Source organism: Cyprinus carpio, chromosome B13, assembly GCF_018340385.1.
Source record: "Cyprinus carpio isolate SPL01 chromosome B13, ASM1834038v1, whole genome shotgun sequence".
Lineage (NCBI taxonomy): Eukaryota > Metazoa > Chordata > Actinopteri > Cypriniformes > Cyprinidae > Cyprinus > Cyprinus carpio.
The window spans coordinates 12,965,945-12,987,709 of record NC_056609.1 but is presented as its reverse complement, the minus strand read 5'-3'; the positions used below and the strand labels follow the sequence as shown (position 1 = coordinate 12,987,709).

Here is a 21,765-nt window from a genome sequence, read left to right as displayed (position 1 = left end):
TATTTTCGTTTGCCCAGAAGAAATAGTCGAACTAACTTTCCAGTTTCGTCTGCTCAATAATTGTGGCTACAATAAGGTGAATTAGATAAATAAATACTCCATCCTGCCATGATTCACAGGGTGGTGTTGGAGTCCCTCCCTCTGCTCTCAGATGACTGCAGCAGCAGACAGCAGCGCTCTCTCTCTCTCTCTGACCGACAGCAGCAGAAGCATGGCGGCGATGGAGACACGGGAGTGCGAGACTGAAGGCTGCCGCAGCGAAGCGAAGCTCCAGTGTCCCACCTGCATCAAACTCGGAATTCAAGGCTCATACTTTTGCTCTCAGGTGAAGCTCTGACACTGTGCTTTCAGATACAAGCGAAGCGCTCGGGTTGTCTCGCTCATGACACGCTGCCGGCCTACGGGACTGAGCTCAGCGTTAGCTAGCTAGCTGCCTTACACCACAAACAGGCACTTTAAACCTTACCCTGAGCTTTGACGTTTACATCAACGTTTTGTGCGTGATTATTTTCTGGATGACAGATTTGTCTGAGATGTTTAACCCTAAACAGGGAGTGGAAATGTAATGTGCGAGCGGTTTCTTTGCTCGGCGTGCTTTAAATGACTTCAGCTCAACGTGGCTCGCGTGCTGCTCAGTTGTCAAATAATCACATTAACCATTTATTTAAAATTACTAAAGATTTAGGACAAAAGGATGCATAAATCGGTGCAACCTGTAAGAAAATTTAGCTCTAAACCTGACGTTACCTCTTTTTATTCTCGTATGATTTTGCTAGGCACTCCTAGCCTGGGGTGTGTTTCAAACCCTAGTGAGCTGCCTATCTGGACAGCATTGTGGACATTATACGTGTTTTATGAGTCACTTGCCCATGATGGTCAAAAAGGCTGTCTAGTTTGGCAGCTCACTCGGCTTTGAGACAAAACCTAGAAGTGCCCAAAAAATTTAAATGTCTACATGGACAGCATTTTGGGCATCATATGGTAATTCTAGGTAGACAGCTCATTACATTTGAGACACCTCTCTAGACTCTAGCACGTTGCAGGGCAGATCTGCTGTTCTGCTTGCTGAGTTTAGAGGCTGATATGATGACAGGGTGCTGCCAAGCCCAATATATCTGATTTGACATTTCCACCATTTCCATCTGATTCAAACTTTCGCCCTAATTAGATCAGCCGCTGTGACGCGCCCTCATGTAATTCTAAACCTGTATGAATTTGTCTCTTCTGTGGAACACTTCTTATGTTTCATACATTTCATAAATTGTAACTCAATTGTGTTCAATGTAGTTTGGCCCCCGACATTCTTGAGAATATCCCGTCTTATGTTCCACAGATGAAAGTAAGTCTTACATGAGAATATTTATATTTATATCCATGTGATACTGTAAAATGGTGCAGAGGTTTGTGATGTATTATATTTGAAATTCCTTGTAATTGTGAAGTATACGCTTCAAGTATGTTTATGTACTTCCTATTTAAATAGGTATTTGAGCTGGACATATCAAAAACCAATAAACCAAAAAAAAAAAAAAACATTAGTTTACATTACAGTTCTGAACCTCGATTTATTGCTTATTTATTGTTAAGTAGAATTGTTGCATTTGTTGCAAGATCATCACTTGTCATCAAAATATTTGATCTGTTTCTTGAAAGAGTGTGTTAAATTTTAATGAATAAAAATTAAGTATTAACAGATGTTAAAATATACACTGTGAAAAGGTTTGGGGTTGGTAAGAGTTTTTAATATTCTTTTGGAGAAGTCTGTTATGTTCGCCAAGGCTACATTTATTTGATCAAAAATACAATAAACACAGTAATATTATTAATGAAGTGTTATTATAGGCCAATTAAAAGTAACTGTTTTCTCTTTTATTATATGTTCAAATATAATTTATTCCTGTGATGGCAAATCTAAATTTTCAGCAGTCATTATTCCAGTGTAACATGATCCTTTATCATAATATGCTGATTTGCTTCTCAAAAACATTTATTATTATCAGTGTAAAAATGGTTGTGCTGTGCTGCTAATATTTTTGTGTAGAAACTGTGCTATCTCTTCAGGATTCTCTGATGATAGAAAGTTCAAAAGAACAGCGTTTATTTGAAATAGAAATCTTTGAAGCATTATTAATGTAATTAGTGTCTCAGCTGAGTGCATCAAAGTAATATTTTCATTCAGAAGGCTTTTGAAACGGTAGAGTAACTGTACACTAGCATATAAATGCCTCAAAGCTAACAGACAGTACATTTTATGGGCTCTTTAAGAATTGACGTTGTGTGAGTAATAACTTGAGTTTTGTATGTTTTCAGGAATGTTTCAAAGGCAGCTGGGCCACCCACAAACTGCTCCACAAAAAAGCAAGTATGTAGTGTGTTTTATTCTCTCTCAATGTTTAGTGATGTTCAGTTCTGCATTTGCATTTTGTATGTGGAATACAAATATGTCTTGCATAATGCCATCGTTAATATCTGACTTTTCATCTGCAGAGGAGGACAAAATAAAAGATGAAGGAAATAACTGTGTGGAGAAAGAAATCAACACAGACCCTTGGCCCGGGTACAGGTACACTGGTAAACTGCGACCCCACTATCCACTGGTAAGGACGCATGATCACTATCAGCATGATAATTACAGCACACATACATCAGCATAGAACAAAACAAGTTCTGCATTCAGACTGTTTCATCTCTTTTTCTTGGTTGTTTTCAGACTCCCATGCGGCTTGTTCCTAGCAACATCCAGAGACCAGACTATGCAGATCATCCTTTGGGTAAGATTGCAAATCCCCTTACACATAATTTAGACCTCATTCTGTAAATTATGCACTGCAAAACTCAGATCAACCTCTGTCATCTGGACTAGCTTTCTTGCTCCATGCCCTTAATCTGAGGCATTGCACTTTTCTAACAGACTGCCCCTTTCATTATTACGCCTGCGTGAAGTTTAAAATTTTGACCCTTGAAATGGCCCACTGACATACAAGCTTTTAAACTAATGGCCTCCATCTCATCAGCTGAAGTGCCGTTCGATTTTTAAATGGAGGAATGTTTGCTGCAGTAGCACACGTCTGACCAGATCAACCACAGTTTCATGTAGATGTGCAAGAATAACCTTTTAGTTTTTTGTTTGGTATCTCGTTGGTGCATCTTTATCATCATTATTATTTGAAGCTTAATGCTCTCATAACTATTGGATTATTAAACGAGGCCTAAATGCTTTATGGTGTGTTTCAGTTTAGTTGATCTTAGTTTATTTATTTGGTTAGTTGGATACGCATCATGACTAAAAAGTTTCATATGGTGTTACATATTTGGCCCTAGAAAGTATACGAACACATAATCCACACCTACTCTATGATTTTCGCAAGTCCTATTTAATTAGGACTACGTTTAACTTGAGGTTTGGTAATTTGTTTGTAAAAAGTGTTTTTGTGGTCCTTATTTTGTCTGAAACAAATAAATCAAACCTTTAAGAAGAAAAGATAAAAACAGCATTATTGTGAAATATTATTAAATTTAAATATAATTTAAAATATAATTTATTTCTGTGATGCAAAGCTGAATTTTCAGCAAGCATAACCAGTCCTAAGTGTCACATGATTCCTCAGAAATCATTCTAATATGTGACCCTGGACCACAAAACCAGTCTTGAAATTGAGATTTATACGCGTCTGAAAGCTGCATAAATAAGCTTTCCACTGATTTATGGTTTGTTAGGATCGGACAATATTTGGTTGAGATACAACTATTTGAAAATCTGGAATATGAGGGTGCAAAAAATCAAAATATTGAGAAAATCGCCTTTAAAGTTGTCCAAATGAAGTTCTTAGCAATACATATTACTGATCAAAAAAGTTTTGATATATTTACGGTAGGAAATTTACAGAATATCTTCATGGAACATGATTACGTAGTATCCTAATGATTTTTGGCATAAAAGAAAAATCTATAATTTTGACCCATACAATGTGTTTTTGGCTATTGCTACAAATATACCCCAGCGACTTAAGTCTGGTTTTGTGGTCCAGGGTTATAAATTCTGATTTGCTACTCAATCAATTCTTATGATCAATGTTGAAAACAGTAATGCTTAATAGTTTTGTGGAAACAGTAATACTTTTTTTTTTAAATAGATGAATAGAAAGTTCAAAAGAACACCGTTTATCACTAACCTGCTAGCAGTGGTGGACAAAGTAAACAAATCAAATACTTGAGTAAAAGCACAGATACATATAATAAAATATTACTCCAGTAAAAGTACTCCTTTTTCAATTTTACTCGAGTGAAAGTACAAAAGAACTCTATTTTTTATGTACTTAAGTAAAAAAAAAAAAATACTGATAGATTTATTTTGCAATTTTATATAGGCTACTTAATTTAATTTTATATTAGCATATTTTTTTTTTAATCCTACTGCTCAAAATGCCTGGGATTTTCCCAAAATAACCACTATATGGAGTCAAGATATACAGGTGCATCTCAATAAATTAGAATGTCATGGAAAAGTTCATTTATTTCAGTAATTCAAATTGTGAAACTCGTGTATTAAATAGATTCTATGCACACAGACTGAAGTAGTTTAAGTCTTTGATTCTTTTAATTGTGATGATTTTGGCTCACATTTAACAAAAACCCACCAAATCACTATCTTTACAGTTTAGAATACTTCATAAGACCAAAAAAAAAAAAAAAAAAAACATTTTTAGTGAATTGTTGGGCTTCTGGAAAGTATGTTCATTTACTGTATATGTACTCAATACTTGGTAGCGGCTCCTTTTGCTTTAATTACTGCCTCAATTCGGCGTGGCATGGAGGTGATCAGTTTGTGGCACTGCTGAGGTGGTATGGAAGCCCAGGATTCTTTGACAGTGGCCTTCAGCTCATCTGCAATTTTTGGTCTCTTGTTTCTCATTTTCCTCTTGACAAAACCCCATAGATTCTCTATAAGGGTTCAGGTCTGGTGAGTTTGCTGGCCAGTCAAGCACACCAACACCATGGTCATTTAACCAACTTTTAGTGCTTTTGGCAGTGTGGGCAGGTGCCAAATCCTGCTGGAAAATGAAATCAGCATCTTCAAAAAGCTGGTCAACAGAAGGAAGCATGAAGTGCTCCAAAATGTCTTGGTAAACGGATGCCATGACTTTGGTTTTCAAAAAACACAATGGACCAACACCAGCAGATGACATTGCACCCCAAATCATCACAGACTGTGGAAACTTAACACTGGACTTCAAGTAACTTGGGCTATGAGTTTCTCCACCCTTCCAAATGAAATACAAAACTTGCTCTCATCTGAAAAGAGGACTTTGGACCACTGGGCAACAGTCCAGTTCTTATTCTCCTTAGCCCAGGTAAGACGCCTCAGGAGTGGCTTAACAAGAGGAATACGACAACTGTAGCCAAATTCCTTGACACGTCTGTGTGTGGTGGCTCTTGATGCCTTGACCCCAGCCTCAGTCCATTCCTTGTGAAGTTCACTCAAATTCTTGAATCGATTTTGCTTGACAATCCTCATGAGGCTGCGGTTCTCTCGGTTGGTTGTGCATCTTTTTCTTCCACACTTTTTCCTTCCACTCAACTTTCTGTTAACATGCTTGGATACAGCACTCTGTGAACAGCCAGCTTCTTTGGCAATGAATGTTTGTGGCCTACCCTCCTTGTGAAGGGTGTCAATGATTGTCTTCTGGACAACTGTCAGATCAGCAGTCTTCTCCATGATTGTAGCCTAGTGAACCAAACTAAAGCCCTATTCAGATGGTAATTGTTTCTTAGGGGGACGCAAGTGATTTTCACTATTTACAAGGGGTAGTTGGTGATTTAATTGCCATCCGAATCCAGGATGCTGGTGTTTTTCTCTCACCACCCCCATAAAAATACCTGGCCAAATTACCTACTGTTTTTTGACAAACACCGAGGTTGTGTGGTAATTTAATTGCCATCCGAATCCACATCTCTGAGTTTACAAGAAGAAATTGATTCAAAATTCAGTGCTTAAACCCTTTTTGAGCATTCCTGAACACCGTAAGGTACGTTAACTGTTGTACTTCAGTGTAATTTGCATACATATTTATTTCTGAAATGCTGGAAAATATCTAAAAGAACAATACTTCATAAGTGCTCACAGCAACTAGGAGCAGTTATGAAGAAGTTATGATCTTCACCAGTAAGAAAAAAGTGTTTTAAAAGTTTGTTTTGCAGAACATCACAGTTATATATGACAAGAGAATAAGGCCTGACGTTAGGAAGAACATTTTAAGGAAAATATAATTATATTTTCATAATGATTTTTTTCTTCTCAAACCTTGTCTGTGGTGTAAAAACACCCCTGGCCAAAGGCCCCCAGAGGGCATCACTTCCCACTTTGATAATTACTGTACGTTACCATGTTCTGATCATCACATCCTTTCTTTTCATCAGATTTAATCTATCTAGGTGGTTGAATAAAAATATTTGGACTTTATATCTAAAAATTACCTCAATTTAGCACCAGCAAGCTTGTTAGCTAGACAGTTAGCATAAGTTGCAATATTTACTTATTTTCAGTATGGTTATGAAGAAACATTCATATCGGTCTACTCGGCTAGTTAATCCAAACAATATAAAAATGTATACTGTTGATAAACAATATGAAAACAGACATCACAAATAAATCACCCTTTATGGAAGATTTAGTTCATAAACAACTGACAGTTTTGACCTAAATATGGTTTTCATTTACAATAATTAATCCTTAAATTTGACATTAGTAACTTACTTTTAACAGCATTAGACTATCTCCCAAGATCTCCCGGTTCTTTCTTGTGAATTCAGTTCACTGGAGACTCGCACTAAACGGTTCATTTGAATCAGTGAGTTGTCGATTCGAGAACAGCTGCAACTGGTTCATTCTAATTCGTGAATGAATCGTTTGGTGCGATTTACGAACTGATTTAAAAGGTTCATTGAAAAGAATCAGTTCACTCTTGAATCAGACACCGCTTCTGTGTGTCGGAGCATGTGATATATTATAAGGAGCAACGATATGTTTTATGAAATGTAGTGAAGTAAAAAGTACGATCTTATGCTTTGGAATGTAGTAAAGTAAAAGTTACTCTAAATAAAACTACTCCAGTAAAGTACAGATACTTGAAAAATGTACTTAAGTACGGTAACGAAGTAAAGCTACTCCGTTACTGACCACCACTGCCTGCTAGTTACTCTGCAAGTATGTCTGTGAACTGTGAAAAATGTGAAGCTCTTAGAGAAGGTAATATTTATTGCAATGAAATGCATAGATGTTTGTGTGACTTAAGTGCCCGAATACTTTTTGGGGGCCCTGTAAAGGTTATTTCAAATGATAATACATATGTCTTTGTATAGAAGAGAGATTACACAAACACTTTTTTCTTTCTTATCGTATAGAAGCCTCTCTCATGAATCACTGTTTTGTGAATAAATGCTTATTTGTCCTTCATTAACGGATGCTGCAGAGTCTTCCCGTAAGTAACAATTATGGTGGTGATTAGTTGCTGTTAGGCTTCTGTAGTTCCAGCCTTTCATTCCTTTGTTATTAGCTTATCCTTGAGTCTCCGGGCCCCAGCTTTCAAACAGTAGAAAAGTGATGTATTGAAAAAGGCAGAAAATGTTTTAGAATTTTTATCAAATGTTAATGTAAAAAATCTTGTGTAATATAACTTTTTTTGTTTGTTGATTTTTTTTTTTTTTTTATTGTATTTGTTGTACTTGTTTTTTTTTTGTTTTTTGTTTTTGCCATGAAAAAATAGCCTTAGATGCTGACATGGCATTAAATAAATATATACTATACTATTGAAAAAGCCTAATGTCTTCAAAAGCATCCAATGGTTAGGTCAGGAGTGTGTGCGTATCTTTAGGACTTCTTTGTGAGGGCGTGTGTGTGATGGTCCTGAAGTCACCTTATACACGTTTCCATTTACCTCCGTGTGTGTGTGTGTGTGTGTGTGTTGGGGGTGGGCTGCTGCAGTGTGTGTCTGAAGCTCTTCTCTCGCTCTCTGCAGCTGCAGAGGTTGGGTTGTTGGCAGGTACGATGTCCCGCCGCTTCCCACGTGTGTCCGGCCGGTGATGTCCTCTTGTTTTAACAATATTACAGGGAGCGGTTTGCTCCGCAGTGGGTGTATGAGTGTATTTTTGTGAGCAAGAATGTGTCTGTGTAGTAGCATGGCTCTGTCTGTTTCTGCATGGCTGATGTCGTTAATCAGCTGGGGCTAGAGGTGGGTGATATGACCATTGTTGTATTTGTATCAATAGTTATTTTTGTTGGGAATTCAATGGAGAATGGATAAATTTGGTTTGCGTTACTTCCCTTATTTTTATTTATTTATTCATTTTTTGCACATCCTGCTGTCTTTGTGCATTACTCTGAATTCCTTTGTTGCTTTCAGTGTAAATAAAGCAGTTGTGCAAATTTACAGCAATGCAAAAGAATCCACCTTGGTGCAAATGGAACACTTCAGGTCAAAAGATTGGAATAATTAAGATATTTTGATGTTTCTGAATGCTTACCCAGGCTGCATTTATTAAATACAATAATGTTGTTAAATATTATAACCATTTAAAGTAGCTGTTTCTGTTTGAATGTATTTTAAAATGTCATTCATTACTGTGATGCAAAGCTGAATTTTCAGCATCATTACTCCAGTCTTCAGTGTCATGTGATCCTTCAGAAATCATTCTAATACACAAACCTTATTATCAATTTATTATCAATATTTAAAACAGTAGTGCCGCCTTATAATTTTAAGGAAACTGTGACAAATTTATCATCCTTGCTAAATAAAAGTATTAATTTCTTAATATTTTACCACAAATTTTTCCATGGTAGTGCATAATGTTTTCCACAAAATTATTAAGCTGCAAAAACTGTTTTCAACATTGATAATAATAATAAATATTACTTAAGAAAATAAGTATAGTAGAATGATTTCTAAAGGATCTTATGACACTGAAGACTGGAGTTATGATGCTAAAAATTCAGCTCAGGAATAAATTACTTTTTATAATATAATAGACAGTAAGTCTGATGAGGGCATGAGTATTATTTAAATAACATAAAAAAAAAATCATAATTGTTCCAAGCCTTTGATCGTTACAGTATAATAAAATTCATCTTCACTGCCACATGAAATATAGAGTCATATCACCCAGCCCTAGCAGGAACTGTCTGTGATTACGTCATTGCCAAACTGTCATGTCCCAGACCTCACTGGATCAGCGACTGTGTGTGTGCGTGTTTTTATCTGTAAGAAGTGGTTGTGCTGTCTTCATTAGCTGACTGGAGACTGTGCTGTTGAGATTCTGTTGTGGTGAAGGTCAGTAGGCAGAGCTAGTCCATATATTTGAGTGATAGTAAGATGCTTTTGTGGGTAGATGGGTATCTGTGCATTTCACTGCTCATCAATTCACCAATTCATCACTGCTTGCAGGAATGTCAGAGTCAGAGCAGACCATGAAAGGGACGTCTCAGATTAAGATCCTCAATGCTGAAGAAATTGAGGGCATGAGAGTTGTCTGCAAGGTAAACCAACATCATAACTTCACACATGATATCTTTGTATAAAGAATAATAACTGAAATGCAACAGCTGAAATTTGGGTGTTGTGAAAGCCATTTTCTGCCTCTATTTAAACACCAATTGTTCTGCCAGTTTGTTCTGCCACTAGTTTCTAATTTCAGATTTTAGTTAAGAGAAACTTGGTTACACAAGATAAATTCACAAAATTTATGCAAATATGCTGAAAAATTGTCTAAAGGGGTGGCAGCCTGTCAAGTCTATCATGAGCACAAATACACAAAAGACATTTGAATTGTTAAATATAAAGACAATGTTTCTTTCCTTCAGCTGGCTCGAGAAGTCCTTGACATTGCTGCCATGATGGTGAAACCTGGAGTGACAACGGAGGAGATCGACCATGCGGTGCATTTGGTAAAATTTCACAGCCTTTTTTTCTTTTTCTAATCTACATTTTACAGAGTAGTAGTCCGATCAGAGCATAACGTTTAAATACAGGTTATCTAAGGGAAATGTGAAATTGCTTATGCATTCACACACACACACACACACACACACACACACACACACGTGTGTGTGAATGCATAAGCAATTTCACATTTCCCTTAGATAAGACAGAAGAAAACAGAAACCAAAACAGAAGAAAAATATATATATATATATATATATATATATATATATATATATATATATATATATATATATATATATATATATATATATATATATATATATATATATATATATATATATAGTTTTTTTTTCCTCTTCTGTTTGACTCCAAGGCCCACTTTGTCTGAGAGGCCCTCCTATTTAAGCTGTACATTTGGTACTTTTGTTATAGCAAAAATGTAAAAAAGATTGTTAATATAACTAAATTTAAGTTTGCCGAGGCCTCCTAGTGGAACCCTGGTTGAGAACCACTGCTGTAAATGTCATGCTTCATGCATGTTTCCTAATGAAAAAAATGCATATTTTTTACAGTTGTTTGACAGCTATTTTTGACAGTATGCATAATAAACACGTGGATTTTTTTTTTATTGTGAATTCTACTGTCATTGTCATTTGAGCAGGAAAGCTTATATGAATGTTGATGCTAATGCCAAACGATTTGTTCATATTTGTTGGTTGGCATGCACAGCGAGAAACTGCTATCCCTCACCTCTGAACTACTACAACTTTCCCAAGTCCTGCTGCACCTCTGTCAATGAAGTCATCTGTCATGGGATCCCTGACCGCCGCCCCCTCCAGGAGGGGGACATACTGAACAGTATGTATCAACATACATTTGAACATATAGTATATGAATGCATCTTTCTGGCTTTACTTAATGGCAGATCTGATTTTTGCACTCAAGAAGGCTGTTGTAAAGGGCTAGAATCACCCTCCCTCGAAACTGACATTTTATTTCATATTTGAGTTAGTCCAGATGTCAGATAAACATTCACTGGACAATGAAATTTGTGCATGACTGATTTTCCACATGTTCACATTTCTGTGAATGCATTGGCTTGTTCTCGCAGAACTCTGTCCAGACTGATGTTTTTTTCCTTCTGCTCATTTTAAGTCCCATTGTCAAAATGCCATATTATTAAAGCTGTTTATTCTTGTTAATGCTGTAATAGATAAGTAAACAAAACAAATGACCAGTGACATGTAAATGTAAATCTCTTTATTCTTAGCTACATGTTTTGTCATTGATCACCTTAATTTAAATATCATAGGCTACAGCACAGAGAACTGCTTCTATGTACATTTAATGCAGCATTTACACTGAACAGACCTTAAGCTGAAGGCAGTATCCAGAGCCAGATGTAATCTGCAGCTTTTTGTGTGTGTGTGTGTGCTTTTGCACTGAGTGTGAAAGTCTGTGGAATGGATTTCTGTTAAATGCAGAGTACTTTGCTCATAATAGTAGCTGAAAGCATAATTATATCATTTTGTGTCAGTTTGTATAGTTTGCTACAGAGTTCTGTGTTACATGCAGAAAAAAAATCTTCAGACTTAAGGTAAATTGCACTAAATGTTACATGTTCACTTGGCCAATCATATGTTACTTTTTTCCTGCAGTCGACATAACAGTTTACCACAATGGTTACCATGGAGATCTGAATGAAACCTTTTTTGTGGGTGAAGTGGATGAGGGAGCCAAGAGATTGGTGCAGGCCACTTATGAATGTCTTATGCAAGCCATCGACTCTGGTGAGTATGAAAGCACATGCAAACAACAAAAACAATTCAACTATGTTATGTGAGTTTGACATTTGGCCTACATGATATAGTACAGTATGTTTGTCTGATGTGATGCGTGTAATGATCTTTAGAGGGCAGACTTGCACAGAGTCAGATGTCTGTGTTGTGATCTGAAGAAGCTTGTTTCTGTCTTGTGTCTAGTGAAGCCTGGTATCCGCTATCGTGAGCTGGGAAACATCATCCAGAAACACGCACAGGCTAACGGTTTCTCTGTGGTACGGAGCTACTGTGGCCACGGCATTCACAGACTGTTCCATACGGCACCAAACATACCGCACTATGCCAGTGAGTAACATCTTGTCAAAAAGACAGATTCTGAATGATACATTGCACACTGTGATGTAATCGAAACTGCAGAGATTGCAAACACTCATAAAGCTTGAACTGTCCTTGTTTTATGTTTTTCTGCAGAGAATAAAGCAGTAGGAGTGATGAAACCTGGTCATGTATTTACTATTGAGCCCATGATCTGCGAAGGTTAGAGACAAATCACAAAATTATTTTCATACCCATCCAAATTGTGCACTTATTGTTTAAAATATTTGTCTTTTTAGAAAAAAAGAAGGATTTTATTATTATAATTATTATTAAATAGGGGTGTCAAAGTTAATGCATTCAAACGTGATTGGTTGGTACATTTACACTACCCCTTAAAGCTTTGGGGTCAGTAAGATTTTTTTGTAAGAAATCATTACTTTTTAGCAAAGACGCATTAAATTGATCAGAATTTCAATTTGAAAGAAATATTCTTTTGAACTTTAATATTCATTGAAGAGTCCTGAAAAGAAAATTTCTAATGGTTCCTCAAAAATATTAAGCAACTCAACTGTTTTCAGAATTGATAATTACAAGAATTGTATCTTGAGCAGCAAATCAGCATATTAGTATGATTTATGAATTATCATGTGACACTGAGAACATGAGTAATGATGCTTAAAATTCAGTTTTGCATCACAGGAATAAATTACATTTTTTAAATATATTCAAATAAAAAACTGTTATTTTCTTCTTTTAACAGATACTATTAGCTATAAAAATTTGAGTTTTGATTGATGAATTATTGTAATCAATTTCTTATTTAAGAGTCTTTGCTCTGTGCAGGTGGCTGGCAGGATGAGACGTGGCCAGATGGTTGGACTGCAGTCACTCGTGACGGTAAACGCTCAGCCCAGTTTGAGCACACGCTCCTCGTGACGGAGACAGGCTGTGAAATCCTCACGTGTCGCCTCGAGGATAATGGCCGTGCTCACTTCCTGTCCCAAATGTAGAATGATGGGGTCGTATCAGCCCTTTTCTGCAGTGGAGGATACAACAGCTCTGCCCCATATCACCAATCAGCCAAACACACAGTGGTTCTCTGTTGGGCAGGAGATGATTGGCCACGTGGCCGTGACAGTGCATTTGGGCAGGAGATAGAGATTTGTTAACTTCTGAATGTGTCACCTGACAGTCACATTAATCAGCTTGGATCCGAGTAAATTCAAAGGCACTGGCCTTTAACCTGGTTACAGTGCCGCCACACTCTGTCTTCACAGCAGAGGTATCTGTGTGAGTGGTTTTGCGTGTGTGCACCTGTGTGTTTGAGAGAGAGCGCGTCGGCTGTGTGAGGTCTGCTGTCTCGGTCTGCTTCAGTGTGTTTGTATGCCTGGCTCGTTGCAATGTACCATGTTTGTTTTGTTGGGGTTCGAGATGCAATGAGTGTATGTGATAAAACACTGGAGTCTGTCCAAAATCTTATCAAATCATGATTGATATAGCTATAAAAACTCTTGAAACAACTGAAAGAGTGCCTCGTAACGTTATTGAACATTGTACAAATGTTTTTCATGAACTTTTACCAGCGTTCATAAGGTCCAATTAAATCGATCTTGTTTGAGTGACTGTCTACGAACATCTAGGAAGCATTAGGTTAAGTACAATGGTTTAATTATGTTTCACCTGTTTAATGGCCTATTTCTGAAATGTCCTTTTACTGCAGTCATCCTTAGTCAATACAAAGATGATTTTTGTTTGTCTTTGGTTGTTTAATACCACTTAAAGAGCAATGTGAAAGTCTGAAAAGCAGTTGCAGGCCTTCTTGTCTGTTTGACGCATCTCTTGAAATCAGTTTCAGTGTTTCAGGATTCAAGCTGAATTAAAGTATATTTTCTTCTTTATTTTGTGTGATTTTTTTTGTGTACAACAAATGCCGAAAATCTGTCAATCATTAAAAAATAAATGAATGAAATTTAAACAATGACTTATGAAAGCAGTTCATAAGATCATCCAAGAGATTCGTCCGTATTGAATTGTTGCTTTTTGGTGAAACAATCTAATTTTTAGCCAGGCAGAAGATTTCTTTCTACAACTTTCAGAAATAGTTACAGTACTTTAAACTAGTATTGAGTGTGTCTGCGTTAAGTCTGAGCGATCTGTTCCCATCTGGTTGTCTCAAACTGTGGCGTAGAAGTTGATTGGAGATGACTTGATTCTCATTTGGATATGTTCAGGATGCATCGAATGCTGTAAGATAGGAAAAAGTTAGAACTTTTTTCTCATAAGATTAACCTGAGATAACAAAGTGAGAAATGTACCATTGTCCAGTTTTCATGAGGTTGATGGCATCGTTGATTTGCTCCAGATCCATTTTGTGGGTTATGAACTCATCAACCATTATTTTGCCAGTCATGTAGTCATTAACCAGTTTTGGAAGAGAGTCCTTGATCTTATAACCTTTTTCACATAAACAAAAATCAATATATGCACAGACATGTACTCTCAAAGCCATACAAAGCATTAACTGACAGCTGGTTTACCTCCTAATAGGGTTCCCTTCCAGGTTTTCCCAGATATGAGTTGAATTGGCCGCGCTGAAAAGTCTACATCAGTATAGCCAACCAAAACACTCACACCCCAACCTTTAATACATGACTCCAGTGCAGCTCTCTGAGGTCAAAAAAACATTAAACTCACACAGAGAAGATTTGCAAGTACTGAAAACTTTTAAACAAGCAAATAAATACATGCACTTTCTACATGTGTGTCGGTTGAGGCTTACCATTACTTCAGGGTTGCCCACACACTCAATTGAGAAATCCACTCCTCCATTAGTAAGTTCTGCCAGTACTTCAGAGATGGGTTTATCATATGCCTTCGGATTCAGAAAATCAGTGGCACCAAAGAGCTTTGCCTTCTCAAACTTCTGCTCATTAATATCCACAGCAAAGATGCGGGAGGCTCCGGCGTTTTTACAGCCCATGACTGCAGCCAGACCTACTGCACCCAGTCCAAACACTGCACACACTGAGCCTGGTGTGACTCACACAAACACAAATTAATTACTAGTGTAACGCACCTTAAAGGGGACCTATTATGCAAAATTCACTTTTGGATGGTGTTTGGACATAAATGTGTGTTGGCAGTGTATGCACACACCCACTCTATAATGATAAAAATCCACCCACTCCTTTTTTAAAATCCCTAAAAATCATAAGCAGTGTCTGTTTTATGACTTGGTGCTAATGTGACATCACATTAGCCACAGGCCCCGCCCACGAATGTTGACAGAGACTGCCGTTTTAACATAGAACCGTTTATGTATATAGTTTATGTCTGCGCGAATCATTTTACATCGGACTGCTTTGTGAATGAGGGTCAATATAAAGCAGGTTTTGCATGCAATTTGCTCCTGAAGGATGGAGCAGTGGCAACTGTTCGTGATCCAGCTACACCTCCAGAAGAAGTATCACGCGTTAGTTTTTTCAAATTGCCTTTCTGAAAGAGCTTCTCGGCACTTTGTAAGGCTAATGTTGCTAAAGCTACCACTGTCTGCCTGTTTTCACTGATGCTGCCTTCACATGCTAACAGAATGATCATAAATAGGAATGAAGGACTTAAAATTGCATATGAAAGCAATATGAAGTCGACCGCTGGAATTAGTCGAGCTCATAATCACAAGTGGCGCTTATAAAATTTGTATGGCACCATGAGTTATTTTTATCATGCCGTGCTCCCGTCTGTGGAATTCAAAAAGTAAAATTTTTTATGCACAGTTCAATCAGACAGAGTGCATTTTCTGTAAAGATAACAGGCTTGTATTCTGCAGTAGTTGTAAGTGAGTTAACAGCGATTGGCTCACACCTGCATATAGACAATAACAGTAATCCAGTCTTAGAAAAATAAAGTCATAAATAAGCTTTTCAAAGTTGCTGGTTGACAGAAACTGTTTTACCTTAGCTAGTAATCTCAAATGAAAGAAACAAGACCTAACCGAATTGATCTATTAATCAAATTTCAGAGAGACATCAAACTGAACCCCAAGATTTTTAACTACCAATTTACGAAAAGGAGCCAAGTTCCCCAAATCAGAAAGGACGAAATATAAAGAGGTTTTGAAACTCTTGTTTACTAACCACACAGAATGGATTATTGTTGACAAAACTGTTATTTGTTTCTGTAAGCAACATAGAAACATCAGATCAGACTGGTAATTTAGAATCTTTTCAGGCAGTAGGTGAAAAATTTAAATTTGACATTTCTCATTTACAGCTTTTTGCATACTATTTAGTTAATATTAGTTTAGTTACTATTTAGTTTGCTTTCCTATTATTAACTAGTATTTAGGAAGTAGTCATGTTTAGGTGTGGTCTATGAGTCTTTGAACCATTTCATAGATCTGAATCGTTGATTCATTAATGAACATCACTAATGTGTGTCTCTCAGAGACTTGTTTGGAACCGTTTCATTGACAGAGCAAAAATATGCAAAACAAGTGTGCAAATGCTTTTTGAGCATCTATACACACCCCAGCCGTGTTGACAGCAGCTCCATAACCGGTAGGGATGCCGCAGCCGAGCAGACACACACGGTCGAGAGGGGCATCATCATGAATCTTGACCACATAAATCTGGTTGATGACGATGTATTCAGAGAAGGTACCGGTGCTTGTGAACTGCAGGATGGGCTGACCACGGCAAGTGAAACATGTTGTGGGATACGACATCAAATCGACGTGATCATTTATCCTGACAAAAAAAAATATATATATTGTAATGATGAGGTTTCAAAAACAGAAGGATGAATGAAATTGTGTGAAAAGTTGTGTTGTCTGCATTACTCACCAGCTGCGTTCACACAAGTTTGTTTTTGGACTCTTGCAGAACCTGCATTCTCCACAATGAGCGACCGAGACTGGAATGACCTTATCACCTGTTCACCACAATACACAGAAGTATTTTTTGTAGTTGTTGATGTTGTTATTACACCAGCATATTTAAACTAAGTTATATATATATATATATTGAAATGCACATTTTTATTTTAGTACTATTTATATATTAGTATTTATTCATATTTTGAATTAGCTACATTTTTTTATATTTTCAGCTTTCATTTTAATTTGACATTTTAGTAGTTTTTTTTTTTTTAGCTTTGATTCAGTTTTAGTTTGTCATTTTAGTACTTAAACTTATTTCAGTTAATTGCCAAAACATTTTTTTTTTTATTTACGTTTTTCAACTAATACTATATGTATATTTTTTATTTCAGCTTTAATTCAAATACTACATATGTACTTTTAGTTTTAGTTAAAAATATTGTTGTGTGAAGTATTGTACTGGTTGCTTATATGTGGTTTTCAAGCTTCAAGAAGTATATTATAGAATATGCTGAAGCTTTATGTGAGAAAGAGACCAAATTTAAGTTAAGTGCTAAGACACATTATTGAGTCATTGAGAACTCAAAAACTGTATTATGAACAAATCAGATTCACAAATCAGCTGATTCAGTGAAATGAGGTGACTCAAAATAAGTTGATTCATTCACAGATTGGATGTCACTGGACATCTGAACTAGCCAAGAAGGGTTCAGTTCATCTCCCTGACTCCGTGAACGAGCAGCAGCTATAGGATCCCTGGAGGTAAATAACAACTTTGGCCTGTTTTTTCACTCAAAAAATGTCTTTAGAAGATGTCTATGTATGACATATGGATGTTACTACCTTTATGGTGTGTATGTGTTTTAATTGTATGTAAAACAGCCAGTAAATAATTACAAAGCTTCTCCTTTTCTGTCCACAGAAGAAAGTAAGTAATACAGGTTTGGAGTAAACATGGGGGTGAATAAATGATGAACTTTAATTTCTTGCTGAACTAAGGTTTTTAAGCAGAAATCAAGTAGAAATCAAGACATTTTAGTTTGTGACCTGGTTTGAAATCAGTGACTCCAGGTCCCACACTCTCCACCACACCAGCGCCCTCATGTCCCAGGACAGTGGGAAAACCCCGCTTGTCCTTCCCTTCAAACAGGTGGAACATCTCGGTGTGACACAGACTTGAAGCTACAATCTGTGATGGCGAAAATCCAAATTTACCAAAACAAGTTAATAGTTAATGGTGTTGCATGCTTTAACAACTGATTTTCAATTAGTTCTTTAGGTTTGTGACAACTTTCATTTGACATTTCCCACCTTAATTCGTATTTCTCCTTCCTGAGGTGGGCCGACTTCTATTTCCTCTATTACCAGAGGCGCATTGGGCTCCCAGGCAACAGCAGCCCGACATTTAATCACCTTTAGCACACAGAAGAACTTGGTTCATTGTTTTATATACATTTAATGGTTGACTACAGATGACTATATTCCATGATCTCTGCTCTCTAACCGAAGTTGGATGTTGTCCCGCCAATGAAATCATCAAAACATGTTTTTAGAGCCACAGCTATCTGTGATTTTACTATCACTAAAGATAAATATTAACTCAATGAAACTGCATATATGGTATCAATTTGATGGAAAACTAAGAGAATTACAACCAGAACCTCAGAAATTTTGCATTTAAAAAAAAAAAAAAAAAAGACATAAAAGGATTAGATTAATAATTATGCACAAATGTCACTTTGCACTTTTACATGTGGTATCCAAACCTCTTTATGTATGGGGTTGGAGTCGTATTAAAAATGCATTAACTACAGACCAAACAGACCAAAAGAGAAGTTTACAAACCTTTCCTGCAGTGGCCATTTCCCAGTGAAGTTGTGCTGTGATGATTCTCTGGTGCCTGTTTTTATACTCTGGTTTTACACATGAAGCAATCTCTCTCTCTCTGTGTGCCGCCCCTTTGTCACAATGCGAAGGCTGAGGTTCCTTTTATTCGCAGATGTTTAATGCACTCATTGATATCAGGGTTTCTAGAGACATGAACAAGCTAAATTTAAGACTTTTCAACACCTTTTTAATACCTCCTTATTTGAAATGTAAGACCTAAACCTGTAAAATGTCTTTATTGTACCAATAAGGTGGCATCCGTTTAATAATTTGTATTAAAATGATAATTTACCCTCAATAAGTTATTGCTTACTGTTTTATAATGTACTGATGTGCAGATAGTTGCCACTATTTGCAACAAATAGTACACATAGCAGAAAATCCTGCTATTTTAACATAGTGTAAATAGAATCCATTGCTTATACGAGATTTGAAAAGGGAGAAAAATAAAGTTTGGCAAAAGTTGGGATCGAACCCGGGTCAATTGCATTAAAAGGCCTACGACACATGCTTAACCATCTGCGCCACTGGAGCTGATTAATACGGCCGCTATAAGAGCAGTTGGGGAGCAGAATTACTGCCAACAAGGCAGGTTACTTGCACAAAGTGTAAATAGACACTCCATATGTTTTATTCTATAGAAAGCGCAATTCATACAATACATTTAAACTGAGCAACTTTAAGACCATCTGCAAACTTTCTACCAGACACTGCTGTTCTTCAGCTGGTTCTTTCTGTATACGTTGATTGACAGATGTCTCGTCCAGTCAGCGGTGAGTAATCCCAAACCCATGGCGCGGTCTCAAACTACACCTACCTCGTCCGGTTTGTCGTTGTGTTTTCTGACTTCTTATAATGTTTTCTGAATTGTGGTGTTTTTTTAGATTTGCACTTGCGTTTGTCATTTATTATTTTGCTTTCCGAATTGTAATCTGTTTGTAAGTCTCTTAATATAACTTCTAGTTTACTGAACTGTGTAAAAAATACCACAGGTCTCGGGATCAGGTGTGCGAGCACAGGGACCTGGTGCTCTAGCACCTCAGCCTGTTGGGTCTTCGGGTCAACTGGGAAAAGAGCAAACTCTTCCCGACGCAGAGGTTTTGGGGCAGCTGTGGCCCAATGGTAAGAGAATTGGACTTGTAACCTGAAGGTCACAGGTTCGAGTCTCGGTGCTGGCATGTGTTTTAGGTGGGGGGAAGTGAATAAACAGCGCTCTCTTCCACCCTCAATACCCATGGCTGAAGTGCCCTTGAGCAAGGCACTGAACCCCCAGTTGCTCCCCGGGCGCTGGATATAGCTGCCCACTGCTCCGGGTGTGTGTTCACTTCTCACTACATATAGCATACTACTACAACTTCACATACTAAAAACAAAAAAACAACTACTAGTATGGGTTACCATACTTGGCAAATGTCACGACTTTCACTTTCACTTATTTGTATATGGTAATTTTTGGAGGGAAAAAAGGCACTCTTCCGTGTGAAATTGATTAACTATATTAAGTGGTAGAAATATACACATTTTCTGCCCCTGTGTCTTCAATTTGTGATCATTCTGAATGTATTTTAATAAACTGAATCATGCAGTGAAAGACTGCACTCTAAATGCGCACGTGCACTAGACTTGGCTTAATGCTTGCACGCTGTAGGTTTTCAATGTTTTTTTGCTTCGTGAGAACATTGAGCAAAATCGCTCATTTGTCATGGTGCTACTTAACTATATCATGTTATGAATAAACTAAACATGTTGAATTTTTACCTCAGTATGTTTCTTCTGAGTTTGTGTGTGCTGTTAATGCTCATTTGTTCTGAAGTCTCCCACAAAAAGACGATCAGAGTGAGTCTCAGAGCGCCCTTCACTGCTGTATTCCGCTAACTTACTGCAGTTCTCTCTGATGACGCAGTAACTTACCGCGGGGAAGAAAACAATCTTCGGTCTTTCCAATGATTGTAAACAGTCATTAGGTCCGTTAGACTTAAGATATTTTAGCAGTAATGTGACCAAAAATATCTAAGACCCATCGAATCCGAATTTAAGACATTTTAAGACTTTTTAAGGATCCGCGGACACCCTGGATATATACACTGACATAGACGGCAACATCAACACCGAAGAACTGAGTAAAAAAAAATTAAATATACAACAAACACCAGTCACACATTCAGTTAACGTTACATGTAAAACACGCATTTCACGTTAAACTAAACAAACAGAAAATACATCCACATACCACTTTTGCCCGCTTGTGAGCTAAGAGTGAAACTTATATCTTGAAGTTTCTTGATTGGATGGTTTATGATTATAGAGAAAACACTTTTAACTTCGACGATAACTTCGTTGGCTCTCTTCATGCGGATGACAAAACAGGAAGTGACATTCAAAAGCACAGTGGGAATAGAATAAAACAAAATAGAACCCCAAAACTCTTAGAAAGATTAAATCTTGCTCAAATAAACAACAGCTGAATATAGAAATTACAATAAGCATTATTATAAAATAACCAAAATATATAATTATACAAATAAAACTCAGAGGTGTAAAATACTTGAGTAATTTTACTTTATTACTGTACTTGAGTATTATTTTGGGGGATTTGTACTTTATTCAAGTACAATTTAAAATGACTACTTGTAGCCTACTTGATTACATTTCTGAAGAAAAATTAGTAATTTTTACTCCTTACAATTTTATTTCATCTTGAAAAGTACATTACATTTTCATTGTATCTAAAGCACATTTAATATGGTAAACAGAAGCTCAAACGTGCGTGCTTGACGTGAGAACCAATGATCATTGTTTTCATGCATCAAGCACACACTTTTTACTACTTCAGTTATGACTTTCATCAGATAATGTCTGGCTTCAAAAGTTCACCATCAAATCCCACAAAAAATATTTACCCCCCAACAATTTATTTTCCCAAGAAAAAGTTTTTTAATTATTCTTTCTGTTTTGATAGAGCTAT

General features: G+C 36.8%; 2 protein-coding genes across 3 annotated transcripts; one reads left to right on the top strand and one right to left on the bottom strand.

Annotated features, from left to right (window-relative positions):
• The first annotated feature begins 32 nt into the window (after nt 1-32).
• On the top strand, nt 33-13,935 carry LOC109100447 (methionine aminopeptidase 1-like). 2 transcript variants are annotated; one of them, XM_042736649.1, is made up of 12 exons: nt 33-325; nt 2,311-2,362; nt 2,488-2,597; nt 2,711-2,771; nt 8,016-8,039; nt 9,441-9,532; nt 9,857-9,940; nt 10,658-10,796; nt 11,597-11,728; nt 11,921-12,064; nt 12,191-12,256; nt 12,881-13,935. In XM_042736649.1, the coding sequence occupies exons 1-12, from the start codon at nt 152-154 to the stop codon at nt 13,045-13,047; spliced, it is 1,245 nt and encodes a 414-aa protein (XP_042592583.1). In that variant the 5' UTR covers nt 33-151; the 3' UTR covers nt 13,048-13,935. The 2 variants fall into 2 exon arrangements, with proteins under 2 accessions (XP_042592583.1, XP_042592584.1); XM_042736650.1 differs by lacking the exon at nt 8,016-8,039 and having other exon boundaries at nt 44-325.
• LOC109100516 (alcohol dehydrogenase 1-like) lies at nt 13,914-21,187 on the bottom strand. The gene is made up of 10 exons (XM_042736653.1): nt 21,031-21,187; nt 18,759-18,943; nt 18,225-18,326; nt 17,961-18,102; nt 16,879-16,966; nt 16,563-16,782; nt 14,817-15,077; nt 14,575-14,704; nt 14,353-14,491; nt 13,914-14,281 (listed from the first exon to the last, which is right to left on the bottom strand). The coding sequence occupies exons 2-10, from the start codon at nt 18,774-18,776 to the stop codon at nt 14,251-14,253; spliced, it is 1,131 nt and encodes a 376-aa protein (XP_042592587.1). The 5' UTR covers nt 18,777-18,943; nt 21,031-21,187; the 3' UTR covers nt 13,914-14,250.
• Nucleotides 21,188-21,765: the final 578 nt, after the last annotated feature.

What these genes read in the sequence shown, in the direction of transcription:
- LOC109100516 (XM_042736653.1), bottom strand. An exon ending in AACTTGTGTGAACGCAGCTG is followed by an intron (nt 16,783 to 16,878) that starts GTGAGTAATGCA and finishes TTTTTTTGTCAG; the next exon opens with GATAAATGATCACGTCGATT. An exon ending in GAAGGGAACCCTATTAGGAG is followed by an intron (nt 14,492 to 14,574) that starts GTAAACCAGCTG and finishes TATGTGAAAAAG; the next exon opens with GTTATAAGATCAAGGACTCT.
- LOC109100447 (XM_042736649.1), top strand. Translation starts at nt 152, where the DNA reads ATGACTGCAGCAGCAGACAGCAGCGCTCTCTCTCTCTCTCTGACCGAC. An exon ending in GCTCATACTTTTGCTCTCAG is followed by an intron (nt 326 to 2,310) that starts GTGAAGCTCTGA and finishes GTATGTTTTCAG; the next exon opens with GAATGTTTCAAAGGCAGCTG. An exon ending in ACTGCTCCACAAAAAAGCAA is followed by an intron (nt 2,363 to 2,487) that starts GTATGTAGTGTG and finishes TTTCATCTGCAG; the next exon opens with AGGAGGACAAAATAAAAGAT.